General features: G+C 41.1%; 1 protein-coding gene across 1 annotated transcript in view; it reads right to left on the bottom strand.

Moving 5' to 3' along the window:
* Window positions 1-2,457: 2,457 nt before the first annotated feature.
* Window positions 2,458-16,842, bottom strand: part of ENPEP (glutamyl aminopeptidase) — a 39,524-nt gene continuing 25,139 nt past the window's right edge. Inside the window, exons 10-21 of the mRNA XM_064149370.1 lie at window positions 15,570-15,635; window positions 14,190-14,341; window positions 10,870-10,949; window positions 9,155-9,282; window positions 8,982-9,037; window positions 8,004-8,154; window positions 7,191-7,264; window positions 6,983-7,084; window positions 6,702-6,872; window positions 4,746-4,886; window positions 3,551-3,629; window positions 2,458-3,325 (exon numbers count right to left, since the gene is read on the bottom strand). Of these exons, the coding sequence (XP_064005440.1) occupies window positions 3,176-3,325; window positions 3,551-3,629; window positions 4,746-4,886; window positions 6,702-6,872; window positions 6,983-7,084; window positions 7,191-7,264; window positions 8,004-8,154; window positions 8,982-9,037; window positions 9,155-9,282; window positions 10,870-10,949; window positions 14,190-14,341; window positions 15,570-15,635 (1,350 nt within the window). The 3' untranslated portion in view covers window positions 2,458-3,175. The remainder of the gene's footprint in view (window positions 3,326-3,550; window positions 3,630-4,745; window positions 4,887-6,701; window positions 6,873-6,982; window positions 7,085-7,190; window positions 7,265-8,003; window positions 8,155-8,981; window positions 9,038-9,154; window positions 9,283-10,869; window positions 10,950-14,189; window positions 14,342-15,569; window positions 15,636-16,842) is intronic.

Genomic DNA, 16,842 nt, shown 5'->3' with positions numbered 1-16,842 from the left:
CAACCTAGCACCCAGCCCTATCCAGTCAACTAGACCATGGCACTAAGTGCCTCATCCAGGCTTTTCTTCACCACCTCCAGGGATGGTGACTCCACCACCTTCCTGGGCAGCCCATTCCAATGGCAAATCACTCTCTCTGGCAAAAACTTCCTCCTGACATCGAGCCTAGACCTCCCTCAGCACAACTTGAGACTGTGTCCCCTTGTTCTGTTGCTGGTTGCCTGGCAGAAGAGACCAACCTCCACCTGGTTCAGTCTCCCTTAAGGCATGTTTTCCTTGAAAGCCTACTACTGTGGCTGAAAAAGTTGGCCAGCCTGATCTCACTCAGTAGTAGTAGGGGCTGCATGTAACAACAGATTTATCCTAAAGTAACTACTTAATCTTAGAATCACAGAATCATGAGCTGGAAGGAACCTTAATGACCACCTAGTTTCAAACCCCTTCCAGGGATGGGGACACCTCCTTTTAGACCAGGATGCTCAAGGTCCCATCCAACATGGCTTTAAACACTTCCAGCGTCAGAACCTCAACAACTTCTCAGGGCAACCTGTTCCAGTGCCTCACCAACCTCACAAGGAAGAATCACCAGCTTCATGGGGAAAAATTTCTTCCTAATGTTCAATCTCAGTCAACACTCTTCCAGTTTGAAATCATTAACTCTAACCCTGTCACTAGATGCCTTTGTAAAAAGTAGCCAGTACAGGTGGGAGGACAGAAGCTTTACATCCTAGATAAAAGTTATTTCTTTTTTAAGGAGAAACTCGACCTCCTGCAGTACTACCTACCTGCTCCTGGACTGCAAGCAGCAAGGTCTCATGAAAATTGCTAACTCTTTTGATGTAACAGATAAATGGAATATGCAAGTTAAGAATGAGAATTATACTGTGGCTCTATTACCTTATTCAGCATATGGAAGAACATTCACAGTGTTCCAGTACTCCTGCTTCTCTTTCTAGAGAAAATTGTGGCAGAAATATATGAATCAGCCCTTTCTGCCAAAGATCAATACATCTTCTCTGAAAGGGAAGACACCTGAGCTATATGCTTGAACATCTTCAGATCTGTTTTGTGTTGTACATCATGGCCATTTGGAGTGATTTTTTTTTTCCAATTAAAACAAATAACAATACTTTAAAAATTATTTTCTGAACTGATCATACCATTATGTAGTCACAGTCATAAAGCACACAGATAGCATTACAGTGTGATGCTAACAAACCAATTTGTAACCTTGAAACCAACAGAGGTGTTATTTAGCTTCAGCTCTTTCAGTTCTGTCATCAGAACTGCAAAATAGTGAAGGTGAATTGGCATGTGTCCTGCTGAGCAGGCAGATGCCCAGGGACATCCTGCTCCACGTGTGCTGAGCTGCTGGTAGCTTGGGTGTGGACAACTGCTTTACTTTCTCTGTCCTTTGTGTGAGAGTCTGAGTAAGAAGAAAAACTGGAATAAATTATCTGGCTCTTTGCCACCTCTTTACCTTGAAGAGTAGCTGGTATCTGTAGCAAGGTAACTACTGCTAGTCAAAAATCTGCCATGTTTTGTTTGCAGAAGCAAATGGCTGACATTTTCCTTTGACAAGACAAGTGCCTTGGTCACCAGATTTGTCTGAGCTTGTCATAGTTGTTTGGATATCTAAGGAGAGGCCCAAAAACCAGTACCAGCCCTGAATCTCCTGGTGGAGCAAACAGGGTGAAGTGTTTCCCTCTGGGACTATATAAGCTTCTCTGCAGCCTTCCATGCTTTACCAAAGCACAGAGGTAGATAGAGACTGTAACTCAGGATTTTTGTGTATTAGAGCCACCTCCTCAATTTCTCTAGCTTTCTCTTTAAGTAGTATTGCAGGAAGAAGGGAAGAGAAGTGCTTTTCTGTGCTTCTGTCCTCCCGTCTTGCTGCAGTTGCCAGTAGATGTGCCTAATCTCTCGCAGGGATTCCTACTGTGAGAAGCATTGTGGTCCTGCTCCTAGGGCTTCTGAACAGGGTTAAACTCCAGCTGGTTCCCTGTTCATGCACCTTTCCACTCCGGAAACAAGGGAGAAAGCAATGACGACGAGGCTGATGCTCTCACGCCTCCTGCCACAGGGTGGCAGGACACAGCACATGGAAACTGAGAGCTCCAAGGCACTCCGGCTCCCATTTTGAGAAGGACAAGGCGTAGCAGTCCTGCTGCCTTCTCCAGCATCACAGCAGCAGAGAGACTTGAGACGAAGAATAATTTCTTTGCTGCCTGTACTTCTTCAGTAGACTCATTTACAGAAGGGGCTTGCCTGCACCCTCCACCTGAATTAGTAATTTTAAATATATTTTATCTGAGAAGTTAATAGACCCCCTCTCACCTCAAGTCTCTGAAGCTGTATGTACAGCATATCTGCGATAAGCAACAGCTGCTTTTCTACCTCACAGGCACTTCTACCACTTCATTAGAAAGAGACTGAGATTTCCAAGTAGATTGTTTGATTTTATTTTTAACTCAGAGAAGAAACAGTAAGTACTGTCTGCCTTGTTTGCAGTAACAACTGGCACATTTTCTTCTTTTGAGAAGGGTTAGAAATAAGACAAACATAACCAAGACAACTCCCAACCCAAGCTACACAAACCCAGCTAACATTGCAAAAGAAGCTGATAATATTGATCCCTTGTGTACCGATAATTAGACTCCAAAATCATCAGAGAGCAACTTAACTGACTTCCCTCTACTATCAGAAGGCAAAGCTAAACCCCAAATACAGATTTTTTATAGCTATAAATACAAAGGATGATTTTCAGACAGTGGTAAAATGGCTGCTTATTTGCCTTTCCTTCAGGAGAAAGCTCCTAAGAGGAATCCCTGAGTGTGCTCTGTGTGAACAAAGAAGCAGCTTTTCAGAGTGGTATGTGGAAGGAGTGAGACTAACTGGATCAGCAAGAATCCTGGTTCTGCCATCACTTGAGTAACTTTAGGAGTTTGTCTTGTTTGTTCAGGCAAATTCATCTCTGAAAATATAAATTTATTCCCACAGACAAGTGCTGGCAGCATCTTGAATCAGCAACTACACAAACATTGCTCTGGCAGTGGTCTCCTGGGTGTTTGTAGAAAAAACATTAGGCCTTGGTTCTCTAAGGTACTTAGGTGAGAAATCCTCATTGCTAAATGTCTCTGAATGCCCAGAGTGATGTTTTGAACAAAGTAAGACTTTAAAGGCCTGGCTGTGCTTCTAGCCATGTTTGTATTTCCTCCTTGTTTAATTTCAGCCATTCAATGTTGTTTTTCACTTGCTCGATTGACTGACTCCTGGGCAATTCTCCTGCCCCAGCATTAGGATATTTCTCAAAGAAATTTTGCATCTGAAAGACAGAGAGAAAAAATTATATGAAACAAATAAAGCTTCTATTGAGCAAGTGGCTTTTCACAGGGTCAATTGTAGTTTTGTCTGGGAGAGATAATTAAGATCGGGGTAGTAGCATTTGAATAGTTTTACAGTAACTCCTACTGCTTCACACTTTTGGAGATTGCAAAGTCAAGTAATTAAATAAAATTACTTAAACACAAGATAAGTGCTGTCACCATACCTGCCAAAGCTGGAGCTCTGTGTTGAAGTTTTGAGTAATAGTTACTATTCGACCAAGGGTTCTGTCATTGATAGTGAATCTAGAAAAACAATGTAAGAAATGACATTTGATACAAAACTCTTCAAAAAGAGAAGGCATAAGTAGTTGTAGAATCATAGAACCATGAATGATTTTGTCTGAAAAAGACCTTTAAGATCATTGAGTCTAACCAAGCCTGCTAAACCATGTTTCTCAGCATCACATCTCTGCCTCTTTGAAACATTTCCAGGGATGGGGATTGAACCACTTTCCTGGACAGACTGTTAGAGTCTTTGAGAAACTTTCAGTAAAGAAAAAGTTTCTTCTAAACCTACCCTGGTGTCACTTGAGGTAATTTTTCTACCTCCTATCACTTGTTACTAGGGAGAAGAGACCAACCCCCATCTGGCTACAACCTCCTTTCAGGTAGTTGGAGAGAGTGAGAAGTCTCCCTTCAACCTTTTCCAGACTTTACAACCCCAGTTCCCTCAGCCACTCCTCACAAGACTTGTTCTCCAGACTCTTCACCAGCTTTCTTGCTCTCCTCTGGACCTGTACCATCCATTTTTCTTGGAGCAAGGACCCCAAAACTGAATCCTATACTGAAGGTGTGACTTCTTCAGTGCTGAGTACAGGAGAGCAATCCCTTCCCTGGTCCTTCTGGTGACACTGTTCCTCATACAGGCCAAGATGCTGTTTACATTCTTGGCCACCTGAGCACACACTGGCTCATGTTCAGCCAGTTGTCCATCAACACCCCCAGGTCTTTCTCTACAGGGCAACTTTCCAGCCACTCTCCCTCAAGCCTGTAGCATTTTTGAGTTGTTGTGACACAGATGCAGGACCCAGCATTTGGCCTCATTGAATCTCATAACACTTGGCCTCAGCCCATCTAACTTCCTTGCAAAAAAACATATTTCTGTGGCCTTGGTAGAAATTTCTAGAGTTTTAAATCACTTTTTATTGGTAGTGATAATGTAGACAAAGAATGATTTTCAACTTTGCAGCTAAGAGCTTTTTTACAGCAGGTAGATATCAGTGTTTTGAACACACTTAATTTTCATTATGCAAAGGGCAGTGATTGAAGCTGTGTAGTGAAACTATAGAAAAACAGGGCAAACAGTAAGCTACATAAATGGATGCAGACCTTGAGTGTCCCATAAGTTCTCTAACCTACCTGTCAACCAAGTACTGCCAGTTAAGTCGTATCCAGTCCCAGGCCATTGTTTTCCCATAGGTGTTGTATGAGATGTATCTGAGGACTGTGAACACATCTTGGCTTTTGATGAGGCTGGTGTCATTAACAGATTTCAGGTACCTAAGAGCAATGCCAGAAGAGTCAATGAGGCTCTTCCAAAAAAGACAATTGAAAGCAAACAATAATTTACCACTTCCAACTGATGATGATGATAAATGAAGCAACGGTGATGTCTGAATTTCTTGACTATACAGCCTACAGCCCATTGCCAAGCAGGGATATTATTTTTATCTACAACATTTTAGAAGTTAAATCAGTGATCTGAAACATACGTATCTGCTGATAACTGTCAAGAGATAATTACACTGAAAGAAACCTAAGCTGTTAGGCATCTCTTTAAAAAGTAAATAGTGTTTACATCTCTAAGTTACTCAAAACCAGTCTAAACCCTTTACTATTACAATATTTTAATCAAGTAGTGGAAATCAGATTTGATCCCTCCGTAGTCTGGCCTGTTTGGGTAGTCAAGAACTCAAAAAGTAGTAGCCCAGGCTGTAAAGATCATATAGAGACCATGAATCCACAGACAGGTGTCTTGTTCACAATGAAAACTGCACTTTCTGAAACTCTTACCCACACAAAATTAAAATGGGCAGAGCAAGCCTGCACATGCTGCAGTTGTACTTCCAGTTACAGCACAAATGGCTTTGGCTGGCAGAGTGGAGAGAACCCTTAGCATGCACATTTGCAGGGAGTTGAGTAGCATGACCATGACTTTCTGGAAGCAGCTGCAGAAGAACACCTTCATACTTTTATGTTTGCTCTTTTCCCCTTCCTTGTTGTTTCAGTAGTAAATTAAGATATGAGTTCACCTTGCTTTAGGTGGGGAGGGGGTTTCCACGCAAATAGAGGTTGATTCAATTAATTTATGTCTTAATCATATTGGTGTTTAGTTATTCAATGTCTTAAGATTATGGCTGTTGTGGCTGCAAGATTTTAGGAATACAGCTGTCTTCAATCACTTTTTTTAATTTACTCTAACTTTTATATTTATTCTTTCTGAACTTCCTATACTTCCTTGGTTCATCTTGTTTAAACTTGGAACTTTTCCAAGCAGAGATTGCTTCATCTTATGATATTTAGACAGAGATCCAACAAAGTGGTGGATGGCTGTGGTGAAGATGTTTTCTTGCATCTCTGCTACATGACACAATGGCTTGCAAAGTTATCAGATTAGCTTATAGGAGCTGGTGTGTCTGCAGATTGGCAGCCTAGAGAGCTGCTCATCCAGCTTGGCATTTGGACCAGTCTAGAGCAATATCCAGTCTCCCCGTTACTGCAGCAGTGGCATGAATACTTATTTTCTGGTTCTTGCTCAAACACCTTACATAGCACCCCAGGGGTCATTGCAACTTCACACAGATGCCTTCATAGGACTATCAGTAATAATTGCTAAAGGTTGTTTGCCTAGTGTGGGCTACTTTGAAGGTAGACATCTGTTCTAAGCTCCCTCTGCAGTCAATGGAAAGTGAATGACAACACCAAACACAATTTTTGCCATTGATTTTAAGTCTCTTTCCTGGTCTGGGATAAACAGTGCTCTGGAGGTCCTGTATCCCTTCACTGATTGCAGAGGAAACAAAGATGAGTAATTTTCTCCTTATGCTTAGATATTGGGCAGCTAAAATTACACAGGGTGAAGGTGCTGTTGGAAGATCTGAAGACTGCGATTGTGTTCAATATCTTTCCACTAAAGTTGCAAGGCCTTTTTTCTGCTATAGTACAATCTCAGAAGAGGGTGTTAGATAACTGCTCATGAAAATGTGCTGCACTTCCTGTGCTGTAATCTGACAAAAATGACAGGAGAGAAGAGAGAGGAATGAACAAACCAGTTACAACTGTAGAGAAAGGAAAATCTTTGTGTGTTTAAATCACCTGTCCAAAAGGGTGATGTTTTTCACAGATGCCAGGCCATACAGCAGCTTTTCTTTTTCTTGTGCTAATGATGTCTCTTGGTATTTCTTGAACATGTAATTCCATGATGATTCATTGCCTGAGTTCTGCATCCCATAGCGATACACTAGGAGTCGGAGATTTGCAGAAACACTAAAAATAAAGAAAGAGTCCTTGAATATTCTCCCCCCTTTCCTGCTTGAAATCTGTGACTGAGCCACGTGCTGTGCTTTTCATCAGCCACAGAAGCTGTGGGCACTCACTTCTTTCCTTGTAGCCAATCCTCAAAAAGGAGAGAAGCACTGTTCAGAGATTCTGGGTCATCCATACTGCAGGCAAAGTCTAGAACAGATGCACGAAGAAGCCTTTAAAAGAGAGAGAGAGAGGAAGAAATATTTACCTACTGCTTAGCGTTCTTTGAATCTATCAATAATACCTGATGAAAAAAAAAAGAAAAGAAGATTGTTCAACCTCTCCAAGTGGTCTCCAGTATCACTCCAGGTCAGCCGATTCACAATAGGCTTTACTTGCTGACGAAAATATTTCTGAGGTAGAAAAGAGGAGATAGTTGTGTAGATTTCTTTAAATAACAATATATTTGTGTTCATAGCTCATTCTCCTTCAGTCTCTTAAACAATAAGTAATATAAACATGCACAGCTCCTCCAGAACCCCACAGCGTAACAGATCTAATTGTCTGCTGCACAGACAGGACAAAGGCAACCTGCTTCTCTTCAGCCTTGTCTATGCTCCCAAAGGAAAACTAGGGTACAGCAAGGACACACTGCCACAGCTGTTTTCCAGAGATGTTGCTGAGTTCAGGGCATATTTGTTTTAGTGACTGTTAAATCATGTTCAGAATTTTAGGTCAACTAACAAACCTGCTCACTGTCACAGTGAGATGCAGATGTTCTTTGTGCTGAGCACAAGTGCCAGAGATTTTGCTGTGCTGTACAGACTTTATTGGAGGCAGGACAGTCCTGACTAACAACTCTGTGCTGTGACTTGTAGCAATGTATCATGGGAATAATTAGGCATCACTTCTTTCCCTCAAGTGCATAGTCATGATTTGAGAATCCACACAATTGAAAGATCAGTGCTAGGCACTTTTTATCACTTTTTCTTCTTTTTTTCCTAAGTGGACAGTAACAAAAAGTAAATACTGATAGCTCAGCAACATGCAACCCCCCCCTTGAACTTCAATATTATTGCTGTTACAGATCCTGAACTGCCAGATCCAGTGGTCCCATGCAAGAATTTTTATTTTTTAATTTTGCTTCATCACCTGAAACAGGGGATAGAGATTTTGATCATCTTCCAGCATGTTTGCAAGGTAAGTTACAGATGATATAACTCTTTGCCAAGGTAAATAGTCTGTTTCTTCTGTTAGGTATTTTGTGAGCTGCAGGGGAACAGAGTAACTCACGAGGCCAGGTCTGTGGAAGGAGAAAACATAATTTCTGTTATTTTAATGAATTTGAACAACTTGCTTCTTTAAAGACACTAAAACATCTTTTGCTTTAGAAAGTCTGAAATAAATTTTGGGAGGGGAAAATTAGTCTGGAATGTAAGTTGGGAGGTCTTTTCTAAAGAGACCAGTGGGAATCAATTGATCAAAACCTAACTGCAGGAGCTCTCACTGCCATGAGGAGCCCATTCACACTGTGCAATAGCTCAGCGTACCCAGAACTAGATAGTCCTCAACTAACTACATCAACTCCAGTCACACAAAAAGGAATTGCTAGCTCTGGAGTCATCATGAAAGACTGAGGAAATTCAGACTTGGAAACAGTCACAGAAGGTCGTCAAGAGTTTATCTGCATCAGCATGGCTGGGTACAAGAGCTAGAAGTTTCCAAGCAAGTTTCTGAGCAAGATAGCTGAGGTGGTAACTTCCTGTCTCCATGCTGTGCATTATAGGCATGGTTCTGATTCTCTGGACACCTAACTTCTTCTGGTGTGCTTCTGTTATTGTTACCTACATGGCCTAAAGAGCCCTTTCTAAGACCTGGGCAATTAAAGTCCTTTTTTTTTTTTTTGGCAGTTGAACTGAAGGGGAGACTTTCTGCTGACTGCATTGTTACTGCAAGCTGTCAATGTATGCTTGAATTTACCCTTTTTGGAGGATGACACAAGGCAATAAACAATTCAGACTTGTAAAAAATTCAAAGATTGATTTTCTTTCAGCCATCTGAGTTAATTTTAATTAATGACAATAGAAAGTGAAAAATCTGTGCTGAAATCTCTGCAGGGAATTAGTTTACCTTGCTAAAGAAAAAGCATCATCCAAAATCCCTGCACGGTCAGCAGCTGAAAGACTCTGTGTAGAAAGAGAAAAAGGAGAGATCAAGAATATATAAATCATTAGCAGAAAAAAAACATCTTTCTCAGACCTCTGTAGGAGAACCATCAAACAGGTTGCTGTTATGATACTCACATTGTGGCTGTTGACCAGAATATCGCTTAACATCTCCCAGTTTTGACTATTGTAATTCACCCGAAAGAATCCAATGTGGTCTGGATTAATGTTCACAAATGCATCAGTAGGAGATGGTATTCCAATTCCTGCAAAACAAACACACAGTGATCTGTATGTGCAGTTTACATGACACAGAACTCACTGCAGATTCCTTAACACCAAAAGCAGTGTTTGGTTTTAACGAATATCAAAATAAGGTCCAATCCTTAAATATATTCATGTGTTGTTTAAATGGTTGTGAGTAAAGATGAGTTATGAGAGACTTCAGTGCATGTCAGCACTTGTCTTAGACTAAGGGATTGTTGTAATTAGATTCATAGATTGATAGAATGGGTTGGAAGTGGCCTTTCCAACTCCCCTGGCATTGGCAGGTTGTTCAAGGCCTCATGCAGCCTGCACCCACGACCTCCCAGGGCAACCTGTTCCAGTGTCTCACCACCCTCAATATGAAGAATTTCTTTTTAATATCAACTCTAAATTCACTCTCTTCCAGCTAGGCCACTTAGTTTGTTAAAATAAAAATGGAGATTGTTCTGCTTAGGGTGAAGATGGTGAAAATTAACATCATTCTAAAAAGTAAAAAAAAAAAGACAAAGAAACATTTCTTGCAAATATCCATTTTGAAAGGTTTTTCACCTCATGACTACTCCTAGTTTTAAAATTATCATACTTTATCTTCCATTGATTTTTTTCTTTCTTTTTCAGCTTGGTCTTGTAAGAGGTCTCCCTGCCCATGGCAGAGAAGTTTGAACTACATGATCTTTGAGGTCTTTTCCAACTTAAACCATTCTATGATTCTATGAAGTCAACAGCCCTATGAAGTCAACAGTCTCTTGCAGCCCACTGTAAAGGTATGTGGAAGTTAGAGAAAGAAAATGTCTTTGTGTTCTGTCTTTTATCGTGACATAAGACTTTGTTGTTTGCTTTTACATGGATATTAAAAGCAATCAGTTGAAAATAAGAACAGAACAAATGGCAAATTACATTTTAAATAGGTGGCATTCATACAAATACAAGAAGAGAAGAGCTGACTGTGGCATTTCTGAAATCCCAAAATGCTAAAAAATTTAGAAGCTCAGAAAGTCAGTGGTTTTTTCCCTCTCCCTGTTTCTTGAACGAGAATTACAGATTTGACTGCACAACAGAACAATCTTCAGTAATACTCATGTAGGTATTTTCTCATTCCTGAAATCAGTATTAGAATAGATGTTCAACTGTATGTAGCTCTTTAATTGAACTAAAATTCCACTTTGCATGTTACAGATGTATTCATCCACCTCCCGCTCCACTTCTTTCCTTAGACTCAACAAAGGATATATCTAAGTCTCATCATAATTAAGAGTATGCTTAGGTGCTTCCTTGAATAGAACTGGGTTTAAGCACATATTCAGGGACATGCTTCAGGACATTTAGCACTTACTTAATGACACTTAAGCACATGCTTAAATACAGCATAACCACTTACTGAATTAAGCCTAAATTGACCTACTATGTATACAGGATAAATAATCACATTGCAGAGTTGACTACTAATTTCATCACAATCAAGCTGTGTTCAGGTTCCCAGAGCTGGAAACTAGAAAGCTTGAAGCTAATTCTGTATTTTATTCCTTCTTAAATATGTTGAAATGCTTTATCCATTCATTGCTCTTAAGAAAGAAGAGGAAGTATACCTGAAGAATCTGATATGTTGTAGAAAGTATAATTTGTTGTGCTCCCAAGTCTCCATTTCACTGGTATATTCCATTTGTAACTGAAATAATGTAAAGGGAAGTGAATCAAATGACATTTGAAAACAAATGCTGAACATAAAACTCAAAGTAATCTTTTTCTTTGTTTTAGTGCTTCCATCTTGTTTTATGAAGCCCAATATGCATATGTGTTGTAGAGTCATAGAATGGGTTAGGTTAGAAGGGACCTTATATATCATCAACTCCAACTTCCTTGCCACAGGCAGGGATGCCTCTCAACTACACTTGATTTCTAATCCAGTTTGGCCTTGAACACCCCCAGAGTGAGGTCATCCACAGCTTCTCCAGGCTACCCATCCTAGAGTATCACCACCCTCATGCTGAAGAACTTCTTCTTAAGATCCAGTCTAAACCTATTCTCCCTCAGCTTAAAACTATTCCACCTCATTATATTTCTAGACACCCTTATGAAAAGTCTCTCTCTAGCCTTCCTGTAGAATCCCTTTATGTACTGGAAGGCAGCTCTAAGGCTCCCGCCAGAGTCTTCTCTTCTCCAGGCTGAACAACCCCAGCTCCCTCAGCCTATCCTCACAGCAGAGGTGTTCCAGCCCTTGGATGAACTTCCTGGCCCTCCTCTGGACTCACTGTAACAGCTCTGTGTCCTTTTTATAATGGGGACACCAGAACCGGATGCAATATTTGAGGTGAGGTGTCACAAGAGTAGAATAAAGGGGCAGAATCCTCTCTCTTGCCTCTTGCCCTCATAGTCCTCTTGATGCAGCCCAGCACACAGTTTACCTTCTGGGCTGAACGAGCTCACTGCTGGTTCACGTTAAGATTCTCACCCCCAAATATTTTTCTTCAGGGCTACTCTCAACCTGCTCTGTACATACACATTGATCAATTATCCCTTGTAACAAACCCCAGCATTTCAGCTGTTGTTTGGGTTGTAAAGCTATTCCTGTGCTGTGATACTCTCTTCAGCAACAAAATGCCAGCTATTGATGTGGTATGATTTGGGGCAGTTATATTTCCTGTAAAGCAAACTAAACACCATGAGGTGTCTGAGCATGTCCATGATTTAGAGATGGAGAACAGCAGTAGCTCTTCTTCATACTTTGCATTTATCAATAGTTCTTGAAATGCATCTGATAGACTGAGCAAGAGAGTGGAGCAAGACTTTGTCTAGTGTCCCACGTTGATGTATTTGTCATGTTAATATGGTACTGAGTTAATTATGTGCATAAAGTTAAGTCTGAAGGCTGCACAATTTCTTTAGCTCTTCTTTTTTGCTTGGAAAATCACAGGAACCCCTAGAGCCATGTCCTTCTGAAAGCAGTCTTCACTTCATGGTGAATTCATGTGCTGGAGAGGGTAATAATGACCCAGAATCATGTGAATGAATTTGTGTTGTGTTATATTGTGCAGCTTATTAACACAGATTTGGAGCATGCAGCCCTGCTGAGAAGTATCTTCACGTTGTGTCAGACAATAATCTAGCAGGGTACAAGGCAATTAATTTGGTAAAAGCTGCTTCTGTGTGGATGGTTGCTGTCAGTGTTAATGTTCATGTATCTCAATTAGACAGCACTGGGACACAAATGTGACCTCACCACTTACACTTCAATTCTTTGAGCAGTTTCAGTGGGTAGCAAAGCCTCCTCAGTTCAAGGCATGGCTGGAATGAAGCTGAGACATTTGGACTGGAAGGGAATCATGGCACAGACTGACCAACACCATGACCAGGCAGTCAGGGGCATGGAATGGTAGAACATGCTGTGAGTGTACCTGCATGGGCACTTGGGCAGAACTGCTAAAATTATTAAGCCCTTTTGGGCAATCATCTGCTGTTCCATGTTAGCATTTTACAGTCCATCCCAGGGAGATTTGTTTTCCATCTTAAACTCCCTGGTGACAAGTGCTATACAAACCCGTGAGTTGAAGTCAAGAAAAAGTAGAATTTCTGAGTCTTCTGCCTCAAAGCACAGTCCAATAAGTCAAAATTTATAACATAAAATGTTTTTGCTACAATGCTCTGTAACACAGCCTTTAGATGGCACAGTGCTGTAGCCTGCAGGTAGGGTTGCTTCAAAATCATGCAGACTTCTCTGCTTACATTGTGAGAAACAGAATATTGCAAATACATTGCTAATTATCTGATCCCAGCCCTTTGGGCACCTATTCAAGACTTCCAGTACCACGGGCCTCCTCAGTGATTTTTTTTTTCTTTTTAAATAGAATTAAATAAACTGGCCACAGAGGTTTCTTCATCTTCACATTTTCTTGCTCTTTGTATTAAAATGGCTAGCACAGACTAATGGGAAATTGCATTGGGGTGGACTTAGTTCTGCTTCAAACAGGCAAGTTTTACTATTTTAGCTGTTTGGGCTAGTTTGAAGAACACAACCTTCCTACTCTGGGTTGATTTGACTTCTTTTCATTGAAATGTTCCATAAATTGTATTACCTCAAAACTGGGGCTGGCTAAGAATAAAGACAGCATCAGCCATGCTCTGGTGCAGCCAAGGCATTTTCCTGTGCAAGTAGGTATGGCTCATCTCCCTTCAGGTTAGCCATGTGCTAATCAACAAATGTGATCCTTCAGAGTTTCCCAACTGTCCTGAACAGTTCAGATGAGTGCCTGCAGCTGGTTGTCAGGTCACACAAGAGCCCAAGATGGCTAACTTTGAGTAAGTAGCTATCTTTTAGATGGATAACATAAAGCAACACCTTCCTGAGTTAAACAGGAAAAAAAGGTAGCTCTTGATGAAGATTAATAACATTTAATATATGACTGTGATCTATTTCACTGCAACTCTTGTATTTAAGACACATGGAGAAGGGCCTGTATTGTCTGTAATGTATTATAGATGTTGTACCATGTAGGTAAAGGAATGAACTATCATGATATAAAATATCTGGGTCATGGTATCCAGTTTCTGGGCAGAGACAATTCTGTGTCAGTTTTCCTTAGTCTGGGAGGCTATAACTTGCAGTGATTCAAGAGATGACTTCCAATCACCTAAGTCTGTGTGTGGAAATAAGATTTTTTTTTTTTGAGAGAGAGAACCTGTCTGATTTTACTCTGCTGTGTTGAGAAAGAAACCTAGAGACAAAGGGCTGATGCTGCCATGAACTGGAAATATTTGTATCTAACTCCGTGGTGGGTTCCTTTTAAAAACAAAGGTTGAGAGTAAGTTTAGCAAGAACGAGTGTAACACTGCCTGCATATATGTGATCTGAAGAGAGTATCTGTGCAGTATTTCTATCTGGTTTGGATAGACATTTGCAGCAGGAACTTACCCAAGATCAGAATGAGGATAAGAAGCATTTGCATTTGGATCCAAAAGAAAACGTTTCTGTGTGAGTATTGAATTACTTCCCATCTCCAAAACAGGGTAGCCCATCTGCCTAGTCCATGTATCCATGACTTCCTTCACAGGTTTATTACTTGCCTATGAATGATGGGAGAAGGTTGGAGTGAAAAATCAAATTCATTCCAAAGAGGAAAAAAAAATCTGATATTGAAAGGAAAGAAGGGAAGAAGGGGAAGAGGAAAATCAGGTTCAGTGCAAAAATTATTCCTTTAAGTTCTTTTGTGGTATGTGTCATTAATAGAAGGAATGAGCTGAAAACTTAAACATGGACAGAAGTAATGAGAAGTATGTGGGCAGGAGACTGGTCAGTAACATAAAAAGAAACACTGAGTAATCTTTGAGGACCCTTGCATGCTCTGAGATCTCTCAATATTTCTGAGGAAATAAGTCAAAAGGACAGAAAAGACATAAAGAGACTTCTCAAAGCCAGAAGCCTTCTTTCAGTATGCCCTGTTTTCGAGTGTGAAGGAGCTAGTATTAACCACCAGCAGCTGCACTAATGTAAAATTTGATTCATTGTGTGGGCCAGGAACTTCTGCCCTACACTGGAGTTGAAGAAAGCTGCCACCACCTCCCCAGGATGCCACCTGTGAGGGAATTGAGTTAGAGCCACTGTTTCCTTCTTCAGACAAGATAGGTGACTTGAAGATGCAGAGCACTACAAAGGGAGCAGTAGGAAGTCCTGCTAAGCAAGATGAAATGTGAAACCAAGAAGATGGGAACTTGAAAGGAGACACAAAAGAGCAACCTGGGGTCTGAGAGTGTTCACACAGTGGAAGTATGTGAGGTGGAAGGAAAGGAAATGCTAACAGAGGAAGACCTCAGTAGTATTTTGTGGGTATCTAGACAGATGAAAAGAAACAGCCCAATCTCAAGGAGAAGGGAAATCAGAAAATGGTGACACAGCAAATGAACCAACTGGGACTCAGAAGCTAAACACCAAAATTACTTGGGGATGGACACTGTGGGGAGCTTCCCAACAGCTGAATCTGTTTAGAAATAAGGGAGAGTATGAGATGCATGTGTGGTGGATGAGAGGTGTTTTCACCCATGAAATGAGCTTGGAGGCAATGTTTTGGTAGCAGGCTGTTTGTGAGCAAGGCCTTGTTTCATAACCTTATGCCAAAAAATGAGGAAACAACATACAATTGTTAGAAATAAGATATTCCTATCCTAGGCAGACTATTTAGCTTGTGATCTCTCACTGACTGAAGACCTTTAGAATATGAACAGCTTGAGGAACTGAAATAATTGAGTGAGTTCTGAAACATTTATCACTGAGAGCTGAGATTGCTGTAAAACCTACCTCTTCCAGAGCTTCCCAAAATTGTTCTGTCTTGGCATTCTGGAAATGGTATTTCTTCAAATATGCCTAGAGAGAGGTAGGAGACTGTGAAAATTCTACCAAGCCTTTCTTCTTTGCTTATGGAAGCGATACACATGTTCAGTTGTACAGAGATGCAAGTATCACACTGTATCACATAGGGCTGGAAGGGATATCTGGGGATCGTCCAGTCCAACCCCCCTGACAGATCAGGTTCACCTAGATCAGGTTGCACAGAACTGCTTCCACAGGGTTTTAAATAAGTCCAGCAGTGAAGACTCCACCACCTCTCTGGGCAGCCTATTCCAGTGCTCTTCCGGTTGCACCCTGAAAGTAAGGAAGTTCCTTCTCCTGTTTAAATTGAACTTCCCGTGTTCAGGCATGTGCTTGTAACCTCTTGTCCCGTCACTGGCAAGAGATCAGTTGTACAGAGTATCTGTCCCTGGGCAGTCACAGTGTGAGCAGGAGGTTAAATAGATCAATATTCAGCTGATGAAGTTCCCGTGCTTTCCTACCCTCTTGTAAACTTGTGCATAGTGTAACATGTGGCTTAGAAGAAGAAGCTATTTCAGGTTTCAGTAGCTGTGGACACAGAATGGAAGGAGGATGTCGAGTCACCTCTAGGTTGTGATCAGAATGACTGTTGCAAGGAATAATGGTATTTGGCTAAGTGTTCGCACCTCCTAAATACAATTCCTGTCCTGAGTCATAGCTGTATCCCTACTCACTGCTTTCCTACCCTGCTGTCTGGATCCTGGTAGTTTTCAGTCAGTAGATGGTGCTGTTTGTTTCACTGTTAGCCGCAACTACTTGCATTTGTGTTCTTCAAGGTTCTGAGTAAAGGGGAAATACTGCCTTGAGTACAAGGTAGCTGTATTTTCCCATCTGGTGCAACTGTCCTGAATGGAATATATGAAAATAAAAATAAAGGAAAACACAAATGTCTTGCAGCAGCCCATAAATGTGCTCTTCAGAAGGGAGGGAGATAACTCTGCAGAGATACTTTATGTTGGTTCAGAGAAAAGGGCAGCTGGCATTCCTCTTCCTGGGAGGGCTCCTTTCTCCCATTTTTTCTTTCCGTGATTTTGTAGCACTTTTTTTTCCTTCATGAGAAAGAACCACAGACTGTACAACTTCTCCTTTTTCTACTGCCTATTACCTCAACTATCTAGTGCAGGATTCCCCTCCACCAGGTCATGGATGAAGCTTATGCCTGCAAGCGTGTCCCCACAGAGCAGACTTGGATGGGTATGAA

The sequence above is a fragment of the Pogoniulus pusillus genome, chromosome 9, assembly GCF_015220805.1.
Source record: "Pogoniulus pusillus isolate bPogPus1 chromosome 9, bPogPus1.pri, whole genome shotgun sequence".
Lineage (NCBI taxonomy): Eukaryota > Metazoa > Chordata > Aves > Piciformes > Lybiidae > Pogoniulus > Pogoniulus pusillus.
The sequence above is the reverse complement of the archived record's forward strand: the minus strand, read 5'-3'. Positions and strand labels throughout refer to the sequence as shown.